This window comes from Epinephelus moara, chromosome 17, assembly GCF_006386435.1.
Source record: "Epinephelus moara isolate mb chromosome 17, YSFRI_EMoa_1.0, whole genome shotgun sequence".
In the NCBI taxonomy this organism is placed as follows: Eukaryota; Metazoa; Chordata; class Actinopteri; order Perciformes; family Serranidae; genus Epinephelus; species Epinephelus moara.
In genome coordinates, this window is record NC_065522.1 from 15,255,910 (window position 1) to 15,274,817 (window position 18,908).

The 18,908-nt window shown below is 41.6% G+C and overlaps 2 protein-coding genes across 5 annotated transcripts in view; one reads left to right on the forward strand and one right to left on the reverse strand.

Moving 5' to 3' along the window:
* Positions 1-2,278: 2,278 nt before the first annotated feature.
* On the forward strand, positions 2,279-5,244 carry LOC126404563 (fatty acid-binding protein, intestinal-like). Its single transcript, XM_050067856.1, has 4 exons — positions 2,279-2,429; positions 2,854-3,026; positions 4,084-4,191; positions 4,296-5,244. Exons 1-4 carry the CDS (start codon positions 2,279-2,281, stop codon positions 4,344-4,346), a joined length of 483 nt encoding a protein of 160 aa, XP_049923813.1. The 3' UTR covers positions 4,347-5,244.
* Positions 5,245-14,915: 9,671 nt separating this feature from the next.
* LOC126404110 (RNA-binding protein with multiple splicing-like) overlaps positions 14,916-18,908 on the reverse strand; it is a 53,852-nt gene continuing 49,859 nt past the window's right edge. For all 4 annotated transcript variants that reach the window (XM_050067110.1, XM_050067108.1, XM_050067107.1 and 1 more), the window contains 2 exons: positions 17,763-17,882; positions 14,916-17,170 (listed from right to left, as the gene is read on the reverse strand). In XM_050067110.1, coding sequence (XP_049923067.1) covers positions 17,846-17,882 — 37 coding nt within the window. In that variant the 3' untranslated portion in view covers positions 14,916-17,170; positions 17,763-17,845. The remainder of the gene's footprint in view (positions 17,171-17,762; positions 17,883-18,908) is intronic.

Below are 18,908 nucleotides of genomic sequence, written 5' to 3' on the forward strand. Positions count from 1 at the left end.
CCGATTCAATCTGGCCTAATCCCTTCAGCATCCCAAACACTGGTGTCCTGGGTGAGTAGTTCAAGAACTACACACAGAGATCTCTTCATCAGTGTTAAGTAGTTTATCTCAGCACAGAGCAAATGTCAAACACAACAGCAGGAACTCAAATCAGTGGACAGGAGTGACAATAATACATGATGAAACAGCCATGCTTTGTCAGTAATATGCCGCCGGTTGCTGTTAGGTTGATATGCCGCTGGAAACTATGTGATAAAAAGCTGGAAAGTCCCTATAGGGAGGGTGGGAGTGGAGGTGGATGGGGTCCAACAAACAGGCCCGTTGTCAGGGGGGGTCAAAGGGTAAAGATGACCCAAGGCCAAGGGATAACCCATGAAAAGGTCTATGGTCGACTCTTAACCTGTATTGCACTTAGTTTTAAAGCTATGGTTAGGACGCAGCAATCATATCAAACTAGAGGACCTAAGGCATCCACTGATATGCTAACTTCGTCGGAAAGGGGTCAAATAACACTCCAAAGCTACGTTAAATTTTAGCGAGGGAAAAAGGAATATTGCCAAAACAGTTTATTTCAAGTATTTCTGCATACTGGGGTCCCTAAACAGTCTTGGAATTGCATAAATTTAGATTTGACAGCCATATACTCTTTACACTGTTTCAGTTCTGCACACAATTTGACCAATGTGAGGGGCCCACTTTTGAAAATGTGGTCCAAATGCCCATATTTCCTAACAGCTGGCCTTACAACAAAGCCAGGACTTTCACCTGGGAGCCTGTTGTTTGTTTCCTGTGGAGTTTTACGCCAAACCATGATGTTTTTTCTTAACCTAACTACGTGTTTTTGTTGTACAAGGAAATAAAGGTAAAAGTGAGGTATTTTTTTGACATCGTGCGTGCATTTTGAAAAAAAAATATGTGCATCTAACGAACAGAAACTGCACATTTCCTGTGAAAACAGCAGTATATTTTGAAAAGAAAAAAACAAATGTAACAAGCCTAAATTGACACATCGTCCCAGAACATCAGCAGTTGGGAGTATAATGAATAAATCAATGAATAAAATGCTAAAAATAACTTGCTTTGTTGGGCCTCATATTTATTCACTTCACTGTCTTATAGTAGCAGGGTTCAAATAGCGGACACATTGCTGGGTTGGTCTTGTACAAGTAGTGACCGTGGTTTGTAGAGGCATGTGTGTAGGCTTCAGATGGAATGTGGCTGCAGATATACGTCTCACGCATAGTGTGGAGGCTGATCATTCGGGTAATTTTATGCATGGCCTCATGCGCCAGTGAGCAGCCTTAATAGAAATGAACAGGACCCTGCCTCCAACGCTGTATACAGTTCTCTTCATACATCCATGGTTTCAGGTCTTCATGCTAAGCTAAGCTAAGCTAACCAGCTGCTGGCTCCAGCCTTATACTCACTGTGCACACATGAGGGTGGTATCAATCTTCTCATCTACAACTATTCCTTCAAGACGTGCTATGGCTGAGAATGTAATAGCTTCTGAGTTTGCATGTTGACACATTCATCTCCATGACTACTGAGCAAACTCTTTCAAGTGATGAGGAGGAGGCCAGTAAGCAGATCGTAGGTTGGGATGGTTTTGCCAAAATCAGACAGTCTTTTAAAATCAGTTTGTGCTTTAACTACATCACCATGCAACAATGAGGTCAAGAGTCTGCTGATTGATTTTATACCCATACAGACATGAATGAAACCAGTGAAAACAGTCTGCCAGTATGCCCAGTGAATTTTTTCAGTTGTTTAAGGCGTTACAAACTTTCAACTTTCCACTCAGGACAAAAATAAAGTTTCCAGTCTTAGTGTTCTTTCTCCTGCTGGGCCACTACTCTTTGTGAGCATGCCAGCTCAAGTTGTCACCGTCAAATAGAAAGTCCTATACGGCTCATTTTCATGCCAGGCACAAACAGGGCGACAGAGAAAAGATTGAGGAACAGAAAGGGGCTCAGTTGAGTGACTGCCATGGGCAGCCATACAAACAGCCCACTCTTTTTTCCTCCCTCTGTCTCTCTGCTGCAGAACAGTGCGACAGTGTTTGACTGTGCCAGACTCGCTGAGAGAAGTTGCCCTCCAGTTATTTATTAGTGTATCCTCGAGGTCGTGCGGCAATCGCCCTACATTTGACACAGTCTCTAAATGGCCACATCAGCAGACAGATAATCAGTGAGATAAAGAAGAGTATCTTCCATGCCAGCTCGGGGAGGGTGGGGGTGGTGGTGGGGTGATAGGGCGATGGGAGGGGTGGGTATAAATGGAGGCCAACGGGCATTCACAATCCCACGGTCTGCTTGTGCTTCATCACCAGCTGCCTTCAACCCACAGCCAGCCTGCAGCCATGGCGTTCAACGGAACCTGGAAGGTCGACCGCAGCGATAACTATGACAAGTTCATGGAGCAAATGGGTGAGTGTGTGAAAGCCTGTGTGTGTAGATCACACTGTATGGGTCACTGGAGTCATGCTGTGCTGCAGCTCTATTTTTCTGCTGTGTCTGCCCTTATAATCTAGTTTACGAGAGCAATGTGTGTAACTGTGTCATGTGTTTCAATATAGTTTGACATTGCTGTGTGGGTATTACACAAGGCAGTGGGGTGTTGATAGGTTCAGAGTGTTTATGGGGCTGCTCATAATAATAGCAGTAGCTAAATAAAGATCTTTTTGTGGACTTGGTTACTAATACTTGGACAGCAGAGTAGTGAAAACTTCAAATACAAGCAGAGTGTAGATACACTGTCACTTGCAAATTTATTTTAATAAATAATCCTCAGTGAATCCTATGATGGCAGCAACCCAGCTACATGTTTCTATTTTTGTGTTGATTAATTAAGGTATTAACATCATGAAGAGAAAGCTGGCAGAGCACGACAACCTGAAGATCACCATCGAGCAGACCGGGGACAAGTTCCACCTCAAAGAGTCCAGCACTTTCCGCACCAAAGACATCGACTTCACCCTGGGCGTCCCGTTCGACTACAGCCTGGCTGATGGCACAGAAGTCTCAGTGAGTGTCCTAAAGTGGATCAGGCATTATTACACCCAGCAGTGGTTCTTCCTATGTTAATTGTTCATTTATTTAACCTTTATTTAATCAGGAAAACCTATTTTTTAAGAGTGTTAAGTTACAGACAGACAACATGGAACAAAAAAGCCAAAATGTTTGTTAATATATTCCAGAAATGAACCATAAAAATGTGGAAAAAAAAAAAAAAAGTCCAGCTAAGACACACTGTGACTTAGCATGCAGAAGATTGTGTACAAAAATCCTGCAACAATGCCATGAAACGGCCAAAAGGAACCAATGAGTGCAACTTTAAGTCCTTCTGCAGAAGATTCCACATATATGGAGCTACATACATAAATGCTCACTTGCCAAACTCTGTACGTACCCTCGGTACAGACAATAGAAACACGTTTTGTGAATGGAGAGCATGGCTGTTTTCAAGTTTTTGCCTATTGTAGGCACATGCTGGAATGCCAGTGAAAAAGTCTACGAAACTGTAAGGAGAGCCACCCAACCCGAGCATACAGGATACAGTGATGAGTTTATAGCTTTAAGTTGGTAATAAATCCAGAGCATGCAAACACTGGGTGGGTGCATTCATATATAGCACATCCCCATCATCAGGCAAGGTCAACAATGTGGCAGAGACCAGCCAAGACAGAGAAGCAGTTTCTATTTCAGCTTCGGCTTTTTCAAGAGTAGCTCAATGTGTTAGTAGTTCTTAAAAGAAAGTCAATCATGTAACACAATGCCCTGATGTTGATAAGATGAAACACACTCTATGCAACAAGTTCCAGTGAATAATCTACAGTGGATTTGTGGTTGGTGCAATGAGGGTTAAATGAAAATGGACAAACCTATCAAAACCTAATGAAACTCAAATTGGACAAGTGTTAGCTTCAAATTAGCGTCTTGCTACAAACTTAAACACAGTACATCTGGTATAAATGTACAATTATAATGCTAACGTGATGTCCATAGCAAATAAAAACATACATACACACTAATGTAACACGACATAAGAAGAGCATTAAAGAGCACGTGTATTTTTAACCAGGGTACGTGGGAGATGGATGGTGACATGCTGAAAGGAAAGTTCACCAGGAAAGACAACAGCAAGGTCCTGACCACCACCAGAGCAGTGGTGGGAGGAGAGCTCGTACAGGTCAGTGGGTTCATATGCATTTCATCTGTAAGCTTTATGTTAATCTGTTTTGCTTCCATAAATGTCTCCATAAAGTAACACACCTCTTCATCTTCCCCCCGCAGACTTATAACTATGAGGGAGTGGATGCTAAGAGGATTTTCAAGAAGCAGTAACCCGGAGTGCAAAGTTCATATTTTATTTTTATATAGATGACACGATGTAGATGTGTTTTTTCTAACAATAAGATATGGCTAAGTCAAGTGTTTTCTACATCACATACCTCAAAATGTTTTCCAGAGTTTGAAAGGAGGAGTAGTCGACCATAGCATTGCACTGTGAGAGGGTGACAAGCCAATACCAAGACTAAGGGAGACCGCCCGTCGCCATTTCAGCCTAATGTGCCTTAGAAAGAATCTTAACAACCAGTATCCCAGAAATGGCTACAGACTCTTGTGGCATCCACTCATGCAGATAGTTGGTTTCTCTTTGCCCAGATTTTGAGATATTTGTCTCGGAGATTTATAATTCCACCCCACTACCAAAGAGGAGGATGGAATTTTGTTTGTGTTTCTCCCTGCATTGAAAAACGACATTTTGAAAAATTCAACCGCAGCTTGTCTTTTCAGAAACAACGCCCCGGTTACTGGTGATAATCCACAGAACATGTGAACAGTTTTCACAGGGACCACTTCACTGGTAACAGGAGCATTGTGTTTGAAAATACATGCCAGTGTTGAATTCTTTTTAAATGTAGTTTTCAATGCTGTGAGCAATGCTGATGGGAATTCTTCCAGCTCCTTGGTATCAGGGCGGAGGCAGAAATCTTAGAGTGAATGGCTTAAAATCAGGGTGAAAAGTACCAGAAATATCAACATGATAGGATACAACTGTGACGAACTTACCCTTCAAATGACTCCAGTGTGTCAAGAAAAACACCTAGTCCTCCACTGGACTGCATCACTGTAATGGAAAACTGCACAATGATGACCACACACAACATGACATAGTCAATTTGCACTAATGGTTCTTCTATATCATAGTCTGTAACAATAAAGCAACTTTCATGTGTCACTTGAGTCTAATATTGGTGTCATTTTGAAGTTCAAAGACGTGTGACGAATGAATTACGAAAGTCTTCCTGTTGCTCCGAGAGATGTCAAGTCATGTCGCCTCCAGGCTCCACTGTTATCAGGTCATCACAATCAAGCTCAAAGATCATGGTGATTATATTTTATGAGCATCATAACTTTAAAATTGCTCTCTTGATTGAGGGAGGGATTGTGAGGAAGTGTCACATCACTTCAGGATCTCACACTCGGCTGTAAAGTCTCTCCTAAATAGCATGACTGCAGTCTGGTCACATGATGACAGCGGGGTCTTGTGTTGTCATGTGCTGGCCTTTGGGTGCTATCCTCAGCAGTGGGTATGATCAGCTACACAGCTACACTGGGGAAATGATTTGTCACATGATGAGGCTTAAAAATGCTCAAATGTGTATTTGCACTGAGCCTCTCTGACCACAAGAGGGCAACATGTGCCTACTTTTACTCCAGAGCTGAAGTAACTACTTCAGCACTGTATGAAAGCTATACATATAATTTAAAATATTTTTACAACTCATTTGGATTTACACCAAGAAGTTTTATGACAAAAAATGCGTGATGATATTGCTTGATGCCACATTTTGGAGTGATAACTGGTCTAATGGGTTCTTTTTGAGTGTTCCTCAGTAGTTTTGGCGAGGCGAGAGCAGATTCTCATCTAGATATGGGGAGTTCATCAGGGAAATGGGCAATTATCTTTCTAGCTGTCAATTACAATAGAGTTGGACAATAGTATGGAAGCTCATTTCTGCCAGGAAGAGAAAAAAAAAGTTAGTTATTAAAGTAAAAATGCTCATAATGTGTCAACATTTTAAGTTACTATACAAAATTCTGACATAAAAAGCATTTATTTTATCATGACAAACATTTTATCTACTTGATTTATTTTAAAAGATTATTTTTGGGGGGGAGTTTGGCCTTTAACGACAGGTAGAGGCGTAAAGGGGGGAGATGGAGGCAACATGCAGCAAAGGGCCACAGGCCAGAACTGCACCTGCGGCTGCTTTGTACATAGGGTGACTGCTCTACCCACTTAGCTACTGGGTGCCCCAATTTGTTTTATTTTACTGGCAGAAATGAGCTTCCATACAAAACCTAACTAGCACTGGATGTAACTATTATGTCAGAAAGATGTTAGGCTTTTATGTAAGGTAAAGTAAACGTTAATGTCCCTTAGAGGCAATTTGAGATACAGACAGTAGTCATGAGTACAACCAAACACACACAGTATACAGTATCACACACTGTCAGAGGTCAATCATGGACATTAGTGGTCACTGCTGGTTAGGATAAGTGATAGCAGAGAGGGCAAAGGATGATCTGTAACTCTTAGTGCTACATTTAGGGAGGCAAACCCATCTGACTCTCAACATGGAGGGGATGGTGAGGGTCTGAGACAATAGACAGAACTTTAACTTCATACAGATGCTGTAGGTTATTAAAAGTAACACCGGTGATCTTACAGCACAACTTGACCACTTGCTCTAACTTCTTGTTGTTTTTACACATTTTCATGATAGCCCTGTCTTCAGCTTGTTGTACAGAGGTTACATTTCGGTTGCTATGAACATCAGGTTAACGATATTCTAAATGTCTAAAGACATTAGAATTTCACATTGTGTGGACGTTACCAGTATGATATTTTGCAGATGTTGGGTGTGGCTCTTCACACCTTACAACTAAATGTCATTATTCTACATAAAGATGATGTTGGCAACAAAATATCAACATAATCTGTCATCAGTATTCTACCTTAAATTAGACGTTATGATATTGAATTTTTGTCACCTGACATAACGACCTAAATTCAACCAACTATCAGCTATCAAGGGTTGAGATCTATATCACATTATGTATGAGAATATTATCCATTATCACAACATGTTACAAAATAGAGAGCTGGTTTTCACTGCACTGGTGTTGCATTGTTATTGTGTGCATCACATCAGAAAAATGTCTTTAAACTTATTTTGGTTAATTTTGATCCAGAATTTGCTTGAAATTATTCATCTATAACATGATCTTGTTAAGTGTTGTGATGATTTCATCACAATATGATCAAAGCATATGATGATAAATGACAGTTGGACAGCTGGATGCATAAAAGCTGTTGCAAAATTTAAAATGGATCAGAGAAACTCATTCAAGCACAATTAATAACTAATAAACTCAGTGAAAGTATTATCATCCCTACAGACACCCATCCAAACCTGGACAGCCTGAGATGACGTGTAGCATCAATCGATTGCAGCGCCCCCCCCCCCCTACTGAGCCCTGAGTGGCACGCTCTTTCATGGAGGTATAAACCCACTGCACACAGGGCTAATCTGGCAGAGGCGGGGCTGCTTTGAACACCAGTTTGCCCCCTGAATCCACCACGGGGAGCGCAGTCCTCTGAGACTGCTCAGATGCTGTGAGGCTCCAGGGCTGTGAGCCTGCAGATTGTAGTGTAAGGGAAAATGGGTTGGTGGGTGTCCTTTCTCCCAGTATGGATCTGCAGACTTACAGGCTTTACATTTTTTAATGAGCAACACTTTTAATAAGATTTCAGTTGTGTCCAGTCTAACAGATGTGTTTTGGCAAATATCAAATACCACATCTGTAACAGTGTGACTGAATACCAAATGCAGCACTCAGTGATAGTTGGTAATGACTTTTATTTAAACACAGAATAAGCAGAAACTTGAGCTGACCAAGGTATTCAGGTAACAGTCCATTCTTTGAGCTCAGAGCCCACACCCAGTCTCTGGGGTCAGGGAAAGAGGGGCTTACAGATGGCGTGGATGAGAAGGCGAGGGGTCCGGAATCAGAAGAGTGTGATGACAAGGGATGAGTAGCGGCGAAGTAGTAGCGGTGGATCCAGGAGCCGAAAGGAGGACACACACACACACAAGGCAGCGTGTGGCGTCTCAAAGGCAGGTGGGAACACTCACTCTGAAACGTCGTGGCAGGAAAACACCACACAGCCACGGGCAGATGAAAACCAGAGACGCAGGGGGTTTGTCTTCAAATTTTCCATAGATATTGCAATAATATCGTTATCATGAATTCTTTTAACCGCGATGATTGTATAGTGAAAATCCAATATTGTGCCAGTCCTACTTTAAGTACATACTTTCATATGTGATGGAGTATAGTATAAGTGAAGTATTTGAACAATTCTTCCACCACGCAACTAACCAGTTGGAGGAAGAGCAAGCAGGTCATACCTTCGATACCTTAGGAAATGTAAATTTGCCTTCTTTACTGTTTAGTATATTATAAGCACACATTAAACATGGCTTAATAGAAACAATTTCAAACACAAGTTCACAAATCAGCTTCACTATAACTCGCAGCATTCACAGACAAAGCACTTGTCTTTAACTGGACACGTTTCCCCCACAAATACAACATGCTAATGTTTTTAGCACAAGCCTATGGCATTTTACATTGTATAAATTAGCCTAGCAGCTAGCGGACTTTTCATCTACTCTTTTGAGGCCAGGGACAACAGCAACATTTAACAAAGGTGATATTCGGCTCAATTACAACTCACAAGGTTCACTGACAAAACATCTGTCTTATACTAAGCACGTTTTCCAAACAAATACAACATGCTAACGTTATTAGCGGGAACTGCCCATTGGTCCAACATCCCATTGTTCCGACCATATTAAACCCATTGTTCTGAAGTCCCGTTGTTCCGAAATCATCATGATGCCCTGTGGTTAAGGTCTGGTTAGGTTTAGGCACAAAAACCACTTGGTTAGGGTTATGAAAAGATCATGGTGTGGGTTAAAATGAAAAAGAAAGTGACAAACACATAAGCCGTGAGCCTGCTTCGCCTCAAGCCTTTCCCAGCTGACCCAGAGCTGGTCGCGGCGCACCATCAAGGTAGAAATACGCATGCCGGGAGCCGTTCAGCACCGAGGACCGTCAGACTAATGGGATGTCGGACCAATGACATGGACCCGTTATTAGCACAAGTATTTAGCATTTTACATTGTATAAATTAGCCTAGTGACAAGCCAAGATTTCCCCTACTCATATGAAGCCAGGATAAATCACACACAAGACTTAAAATGCTATTTTGTGGAGGCGTTATTGTCTTCACAATTTATTGTCTCTTTTCTGTGAAATCAAAGTAAATAAAAGCTTTGTTTCCACTGAGGGAAATGGTTTCAGCTTACAAACATAGACAGGAAGTTTGCATCACCTTGATGTGTAATTAAGTGTAAAAAGTTTAAATCCCGCTTTAGTTTGCAAATTTAGATTTTATGGATGAAGTTCAAGATCAAATACCTTCATAATCATTATCGGTCAAACACACCAACAGTATACAGCAGTTAAGATACTGGGCTTCAACTGGTAATGGAGCATTTTACATTGTAATATTACCGCTTTTACCAAAGTAAAGGTTCTGAATACATTTTCCAGCACTGATAATGGAAACAGCGTCATGTACTGTAGATGAATCCTGTAATGTGTTTGTATAACCATTGGGTAGCGCTGTGGAGCTCTTTATTTTCTGAGAGAAAAGGCCTTGATCATTCTATGATGTCATCCTCAGTGAAGTTATCATATGACACACACCCTATTTGTACAGGCAGACACACACACACACACCTACCTAATTATTGGATCTCAACTCAAATGATTAAAATAATATCTCCATGTACTTAACTGGAATCAAAGAGTAGACTGAAACAACATGAAATCAGTGAGAAACAGGAAAGTAGTGGGAGAGTTAGCCTTCGGTGTTTTGATTGCTGTGAGACTGAGGGAGCAGGGGCCCACCCAAGGGAGATGGAAGCTGTGGATGAGAGAGGAGGAGGAGGAGGAGGAGGAGAAGCTGTGGATGAGAGAGGAGGAGGAGGAGGAGGAGGAGAAAAAAAATAGTGAGAGGTGGACAGAGAGAAGAGTGAGAGTGAGGACGAGGGGAGCGCAGAGAGGACAGTGCAGAGAGAAAACACTCCTCTTCCCCCCACGCTGTGAAATCAAATTCACTGACTCACTCTGAAGTCGTCAGCTTATCTGAAAGAGTAACGCTCACAAAAGACACCAGCAGCGCGGCGGGGAGTGTCGGGGCTTTTGGTTGGGCAATCTTTCCAAGAAGACACAACCCCCTTTTGGCCAATCACTGTTTAGACAATGACTGTGCAGACCTTTGCGGAGACATATGCAGACTGCTGAGTGATGAGTCACCAGTTAGTCAGTGCTGGATACTGCATCTGAGCCTGTTCAAATGCCTCGAGACTTGGAAATGATTCAGGACTCATGCATCTGCACATGCTCAGATGTGACTTTCACCAGCTGTGTGAATTTAGAAGTGTTATTATGACTACAAGTCATCAAGTTTCAAGCGGAAATAGACACATTCTTTTGCTTGAACTTGAATGTGCAATGTAATGGTTACAGAATAATGACACCACTGACGTTTGGATTGGCTCCCTGAAAGCCTCACTTTCACTATAGCTACAGGTCTGTGTGCCACTGGGTACAATATCCTGGTATAATAAAGACACAGTTTACGGCAAAAATAGAGTGTCAACCATTACGTCACCAAAACAGGAAGATGACAGCACTTTTGTTTTGTGCGGTAGTATATAGCTATCAGTAGCTGTCCCAAGTGACCAAAGAGTATTAATGTAAGTTCTTTGCAGTTAGCAGTAGCAGAAACAGTGAACGATGGACCAACCAAAGTAGCTTGCTAACCGCTGAGGTAACGGAAAGCAATGAAGGGTTGAAGAGTTGTCTGTTTCCCCTTAAAAAAATGACCAGATTTTTCACTTAAGTCACTTCCTCCCTGTGTAAACAATGTCTTAAAATGATGAGATAATCTAGATATTCACATATATCATGGGCACAACAAGAGCATGGTGGTAATGTGTCATAACAAGGTAGGTTTGAGGCCTACAATCATGTTCTCCACAGTGTGAATCATAGTCACTTTGGTGATCTCCTGACTTTTCAAGTGGCACCACCATCACGCCCAAGGTTGTATGCTTCATTTCAACACTGGTGGGTGGGGACGCAGATGAAACAAGGGTGTGGGGGTCCTTGTCGAACACCTTATACCTGCATTCTAGTGAATTTTTATGCATCAATTCATGGTGTAAACATCTTTAATTTTGGAAAAGAACTGTGCATTCCAATACCCATACTACCATATTATATAGTATGCCAGGAAAAGATTCAGTACATCCCAATACATAGTATGTCAAATGCAGTATGCCAAAAATACCAGGATGTTCTACTACATCCAGTCTGATTTTGCAGTATGTAGCCAGCATGCCTTTCTGGTTATTCTGACCCATAATCCTCTGCACAGCAGTGTAACATTATAGTAAGTAGTAAGTCCCGATTGTGTGCACACTGCATGCAACAGTGCGTACTTTTTAAGGGCAGCTGCAGTACCTACTGAAAGTTAAAAGAAAAAGTATGTGATTTGGAACACACCCCAGAAGTCTTGTTCTACCGCCATGTTTTTACTGGAGGTGACAAATGCACATGCTCCCCCAAAAATCTACACCTTTGATCATTCCAAACATTACTGATATTCAAATCAGATGTACTTTGTGTTTGCTGGTAATTAGTAAACGTCTAGCATGCTAACCTACTTAGCTAGGATGGTTAACTTGGCAACATCAGCGTGCTAGCATTGTCTTTGTGAGCATGTTAGCATGCTAACATTATTAGCTCATAGCTCTTGTTTTCCAAATATTCTCTACATTAGTTAGGAGGAGTTAAAAACAACTTAAAAAAGGGGAAATCACTCATTAGCTGAGCAGCTGACAGCTCCTGAACATATGATGACGGGTCACAAGTAGACATTGCTTCATTTTAGGTGGTCAAAGGTCAAAAGGTTTGGGGACTAGAGTGTTAAACAGATCATGGACACACTGTGAATCAACACTCTGCAGGCACAGAGTGTAACAGCAGTACAGTGTGATAGCACACAATGTGGATATTAAAGTTAGCAGTGGCCAATGTTTTATTGCAGTGAGCCAAGTAACACAGCTGATAGGGAAATTAAAACAAAGTACACCCTCACGTCCAAGTAACAGATGAATCCAAAGCAAAGAAGAGTTTTAATTTCACTGTCGCTTTGATGGATGAGTGACGAGTATACGGACGCACATCAGCAAGGACATTTGTCTGGCATGCTGCAGCTGAGACAGGATGAGTGAAAGAGGACAGAAACACCTCTTTAATGGACTTGTCAAAGGGAGTAACGCCATTACAAAGTGTTGCCAGTTGGGCGTATGCATGCACGCACGCAGATGAGTATGTCCCCTTGGCCGCACGCATGCACACACAGGCACTTTTATCCCCCACTTTACTCCACTCCGACACCCTGCGTGTAACCCCTCCAGGCATGGACGAGCGTGTGCCACCTGGTGTGACTGAGCAGACAGAAGAGAGTGGAGACAGCGAAGAGAGAAACTAAATTGGCTGTGGCCTCTGTCTCAGGAGTAGCCAGCCCCTGGGTTAGGTGCTATTCTTATAGAGGGCAGTGAGAGGTCTCCAGCTCCCCTGGTACACAAACCACTTTATAGGATCCCACATCATGTTTTGATGGCCTCCTGGGATTGTGGGGGAGGTGTTATCCGATGACAAGTGTGAGAGAATGGGAGAGGAAATTGAGCTTTGACGCAGGTGGATTTCTTTGTGGATAAAAAGGCAACTTCTAAGCGCAGTCGAAATGTCGAAATCCAGTTTTAATTCTCTTCGAATATGGAGCCCAAAGACTGACAATCAGTTGGTAGAAAAAAAGAGGAGAGCTTTATTTCCTTCTCTAATCAGTTGATGAAACAAATAAAATCTTCAGGTTCATATTCACATTTTTGGGTCTCTGCTAAAACATGTTTACATGCTTTAATGTTCAAAAAACTTTATTTTTCTCACACTGTCTGCCTGTACATACCTGTATTCACCTATGCCTAAAACACATCTGTTTTAGCACCTGTCTCTTTAAGCCCAGTCTGCTCTGATTGGTCAGCATTTCCAGGTCTTCTGTTTCTTGATGTCTCTGCACCATCACTGCAACTAACAGTCCTCATTTAGGGCCATTAGACGGCAAGTCGCCCGTATATTTACGATATTAATGTGATTATTATATATTTTGGGCGGGGCAACAATGGTTTGAGTGCACGTCACACACTGAGCGAGCCGCCTGTTAATGACGCTGCTGGCAAAGCAGTAATGATTGTGCTAAGTGGCTAATGGACATGTAGCTACTTCCATGTTTCTGGGTAGCCCTGCACTAAAATGATCAACTTTATCGTGTTTATCAGAGCGAATATTTACAGAAGAAGGGAAAGATATCTGTCGGCTGTGATTGGTTTGTAACGTGACTCCTGTCTGACTGCTGAGCGTGGCCACTTCCTGTCTCTGTCCTTTCAAATTAAATTCCCACATGGTCCAGTCATATAGGTTTTGATTTATTTTGACAAGGTGCAGCTGCTAATAGAGTTTCACTTTTTTTTTTTTCTTCCTGCAACTAAGCGACCAACGATGACCTTTCTGGTCGATGAATGTTTGGTCAACTATTAGGGAGAAGCCCTANGGTTTTGATTTATTTTGACAAGGTGCAGCTCCTAATAGAGTTTCACTTTTTTCTTTTTCTTCCTGCAACTAAGCGACCAACGATGACCTTTCTGGTCGATGAATGTTTGGTCAACTATTACGATGACCTTTCTGGTCGATGAATGTTTGGTCAACTATTAGGGAGAAGCCCTAAAAATTACTAACGTGTGCATCCAAGATTACATGTTTCCCTGATGTCAGCATGTAGCTACATGTAGCAGTGTATGTGATGTAAACACTGAGTAGTGTGCCTGGAGCAGATGACCATATAAAGAATCTGTTACAAATAACAGATCTGATGATATGATCATGTAATTCCATTTTTTATTTTAATGTTATCTGATCATTTTTCAGAACTGTTTGTCAGTTTTGGGGCTCCATATTACAAATGTGTTTGACATCTCTAAAAAGTGTAAACCTGGAGGGGATCATGCTTTGGTTGTGTGTGTGTGTGAGTATCTGTCTGTTTGGAGCTAACCTTGCTGAACTACTGGACCAATCAACCTAATATTTTGTTTGCACATTTATGTCTGTTATATTCAAGGATCTCTTGTGGTTGTGGTGATTCACAACTGTTGAAAAACCTGTTGTTTGTTTTTCACTGACTGCTCGCTCCTCTTGATCAGTTGGGGCCACAAGTTTTCTGGTATCAGCTCGGCTAAAACAAGCCATACCAGCTTGTTGCAGGTCACATTTTAGCCTTTGTCCTGGCTCAAAAACTGCATAGAAAAGTTTAGTCTCATATTAAACTATATCATCTGCACCTTAATTCTATACCCGATATATTAAGATCCACCAAAAGATGAATAAATCCCCATTATTAGTGATCTTCGCTGCTAACTTGACCATAAGGGAGCTGGGAGGGACAATGTCACCGGCCGCAGCTCTCCACGTTCCACCTGTGACCCAGTTTTGTTCCACACATCATCAAACCACACTGGGAGTGTGGAGCATTTTGCCTGCTGTGTGCACTTTTCTATATTTTTTTAAATACATGAACTTACAGCACGCCTCTCGAGGCTCTATCACAAAAACACTGAGAAAGATAAGAAAAAATGACAGCAGGGATGACGTCAATCTTTAATGGCGGACGGCCTGAAATGTCTTCATTTAACATTTTCATAAAAACTCATTTTGATCACCTTTTTTTTTTGGTTTCAAACAAACAAACAAACCTCTGCAATTCACTGAAATACAGTTTCTCCTTACAGCGGCTAAGGTACATAAATATCAACAGTACTGTATGCATTAAGAAAAAGAAAAGAAGAACACACACATGCCGTGAACATGCACAGAACACACAGGTACGCACATGGTATACTGAAACGAGAAAGGAATAGTTCTCATTGACAAAGAGAGGGGGAGGGGATCATCATATTCATTTCCAGAAACTTCTGTACCGCACTGCTGGCAACACACACAAAGATCCATTCGTTCAAAGTTTTTCTCTGGATTTCACAGTGAATTATGTAGGTAAAACAGTATTCATATATCAGATACAAACACAAAAAAAGAAGCTCTAGAAAATTACCAAATGAATATACAATTAAACTTACAATAATACTTACAATGAATTATATGATGGGCATCTTCTATGAACTTTAAAAACATAATACCCATAAAAACACACACGCACACGCACACCTTATAAATACTTGTTCTAATAAATTTGGTGCCACACTTGGCTTAAAAAATGTCTGTAAAAGCAAAAACTGCTCCAGAAAATCAGTCGGCAATATGTGCATATTATTATTATTATTCATTACAAACACTGACTATATGACTCAACCACTCCGATATGATTGTACACACCTGGGCTAAACATTACAGGGAAGATTGTTTTTCTTTTCTGATCGTCTCATCACTGAAGTGTGACTCGGCCCCGTCAGCAGAGGACAAGAACCGCTGTTTGTTTTTGTACGAATGCGACATGAATGAGGATTTTGGCGTCAAGATGTCACAGAAATATGATCACTCGATGATATGTCAAACAGCGAAGACGTTATTGCAGGCCCAGAATACACAAAGATTACAAAAGATTTTTTTTTTTTTAAACACTCCAATCATCACTATGTAAATTCAAAATTTACAAAAGCAGGTTGAATCACGTTGGCTCCCTAAAAATAGACAAAAGGGACAAATTGCTTAAAGTGAACATCCTTTCAGACGCGGAGTGGCTCTTTGGAGTGACACCAAAAGAGACATGCAGCAAAAATAATGTCATACTTCATAAGAAATCAGACTGAGGACTACAAAGCAGTCAAAAACGGAATAATTCCACTAGCCTAGATAGCTCTCCAGTGTAAAAAATAAAATGCTTTGGTCTTTTGTTTCTCTATACTGTGCTGCTGTCCTCCTGCTACACGATGAAGGAGCACATTACTTATTATAGCAGGGCTCAGTTTGCTGTGTTTTGTCTTTAGGGTCACTCTACTTTCACCGGTCGACGGCTTCTTCCTGTCAACGCCTCTTTCAACACTTCTGATTACCTCTAACTGCGAAATTAGGAGCTGGATCAGGTGTGTTTTTCTCACTCAGAGTCATCATGGACAAAGGACTAATATGTTAGTTTCATAAAGACGACACATGAGCAAACCTAAATCCACACAGTATGTAGAAAAGACAAGAGCAAACCCACAGGACTGCTTTGGTATAGCAGGGGCGACTTACCATTTTATAATGGCACAAACAGGAAGGGCAAAAAAAAAATAAAAATAAAAGTAAGAAAGTTCCTCACACACTTTAGCACAACATGAACCAATCAAACATTTCAAACATTGTCTTGATTACAAAAATACTTTTTTGTATTTCTTTAAAATATCTAAAAATGTACAGCATCGTTTTTTTTCTTCTTTTTTTTTGCAAAGTCATGCTTCAACATGTATTTAATAATCATAATAACATTAATATGAATGATATACAGAATAGTAATAATTATAGTCATATAATAACGTTACCGGGCAGCGCTTTAGCCACACGTTCAGAAGTCTGGCCTTGCAAAGTGGCTGCATAAAACGTGTTTTGCACTCCTTTGGCGGGCTGTCTTTTTACACTTGCATATACAGAATGCACAGCAAGAGCTAACGTCAGACAGGCGATGCAGTCAACTGGTAAACAAAGGGTGTGTGCGCCTTTGTCATGCATGCCCGGTACCTTTCACGGAGGTGTCAGAGGAGGTGTAGCCAAAGCGCTGCCGGTAAATCTCGAGTATGTAACAGTATAAAAAAGAGTTGGAAGGAGTTTGGGGGAGGGAGGGGCAGGGGCTCGATGTGTGATGGAGGCTGGGGTCTAGTATGTCCTGAGGCCCATGAGGCTGCTGTTGCCTAAGAGAGAGACAGACAGAGACAAGAAAAGGGGGTGAGGTTGCCATGGTCGCCGCACACGAACCTTGTACACTAATGAAAACACAGGGGGATCGTGTGGAACTGTTGCATGACACAAACACATTCGCACAGCTGTAAAAATCACACACACAGAAGGTACTTTATTGTGGGCACACACACTTACATACGCACAAAAACGTGTTTCTTGTTTTCCCCTCAATTTATCACACTTGCCTTTGTGATGCCAAGACCACACACACATTCATCCCACAAATATCTAACGCTGCAATCCTGGGTTTGTTTTCAAAACACTTTGTGTTGAGCAAAACCTGAAATGTACACAGATGAAAGTTGACATGCTGTCAATATGGCTTGGTGCTGCTGTGTTCATTCCTGCAGATATCTTTGGCAGTGCAATGCCATCTCCCCCACAAAAATATAAAAAAAAAAAACTAGGCTTTCACAGCTTCTTCCACAAATCTACACTTTCAAATCAGACACAGTGCCGGGAGGGAGAGGCGAGGTGAGATTTACACCTTTTGTCCTCGCCTGTTGGGATCAATGGTCGTGAAGGCCGAGCCATAAAACTCACCGACGGTACGCTGCTCCGTGAGCCGGAGTCAGGTCAGTCCTCCTGGTTTCTAATTGGACACGAGAGGCAATCAGCAACGCCCGTCACAGCCGGCCACGGCCACCATCACACATCAGGAACCTGAGGACACAGCAGAGGCAGAGTGAACAGGCTGCAGGAGGGTTTCTGGTGAGGCTGGTTTAGGTTGATATATTGTATCCACCCACTATAGACTCAGGGATTTTTGAGTGTTGTGTGGTGTTATTTTAAAGGGTTAAATAGTCACTGCCACTTTTGCCAAATGAGTCAAATTCAAGAGCTGCACTCAAACAAGACATGATATGATATGAAGCTCCTTATCACTGTCATGGCAAAGTACAGCTGTGTACAGAGCTGAGCTGAGTATAGCTATAAAGGAATACTCCGCTAATTTAGCACCACACTTCCTATTAGATAGGGGGCTCAGAGAGGAAAGGATCCTACACTTCCCATAATGCAACTCAAGCTGTCATTAGATGCTCTCTGTCTGGTTAACGCCCACAACTTTTAAACTTCACCCCCAGGTAGGACTGCACTATTAACTGATTATTAATCATGACCATGATTTTGGCTACCCAAAATTACATGAACATGATCAAATGGGTTCTCTGCTCATAGAAAACTCTTTGCACTTCCTAAACTCATAGTCAGTCAGGCTGCTACCCGTGCACCCTGGAAGGACACTGAATTCAGACGAAGAAGAACCTCATTTTAAGTCTTTTTTTGATGCACAGACTTGTTAAATAACAGGGATGCAGCACACATAGAAGTGAAAGCATGGCTCTGTTTATTCAAATGTGAAAGTGCAATGACAATATTTTGTCCCTAAAACCAATAAATAATCATGATCTCAATATTGACTCAAAAATCATGATTATCATTCTGGCCATAATCGTGCAGCCCTACCCTCGGTTTGTACTGCAGGCTTCCCGTGAAAGTGGTAAGTCTCCAAGCCCATGCTGAGATTACTCAAGCGATGTCTCTAAAGTAATTTTCTCAGCCTCAACACAACTCCTCCAGAGTCACAGAAGACATTGTACAAGTGTTTACTCAGAACACACTTAACCAGTAAACTGATTACCACATGTAAAATCAGCCGACTGCTCCATTAAAGAGGCAGTTTTGCTA

Coding starts and splice junctions, on each gene's coding strand:
- LOC126404563 (XM_050067856.1), top strand. CDS start 2,279: ATGGAGGCCAACGGGCATTCACAATCCCACGGTCTGCTTGTGCTTCAT. Junction 3,027..4,083: donor CTGATGGCACAGAAGTCTCA/GTGAGTGTCCTA, acceptor ATTTTTAACCAG/GGTACGTGGGAGATGGATGG. Junction 4,192..4,295: donor TGGGAGGAGAGCTCGTACAG/GTCAGTGGGTTC, acceptor TTCCCCCCGCAG/ACTTATAACTATGAGGGAGT.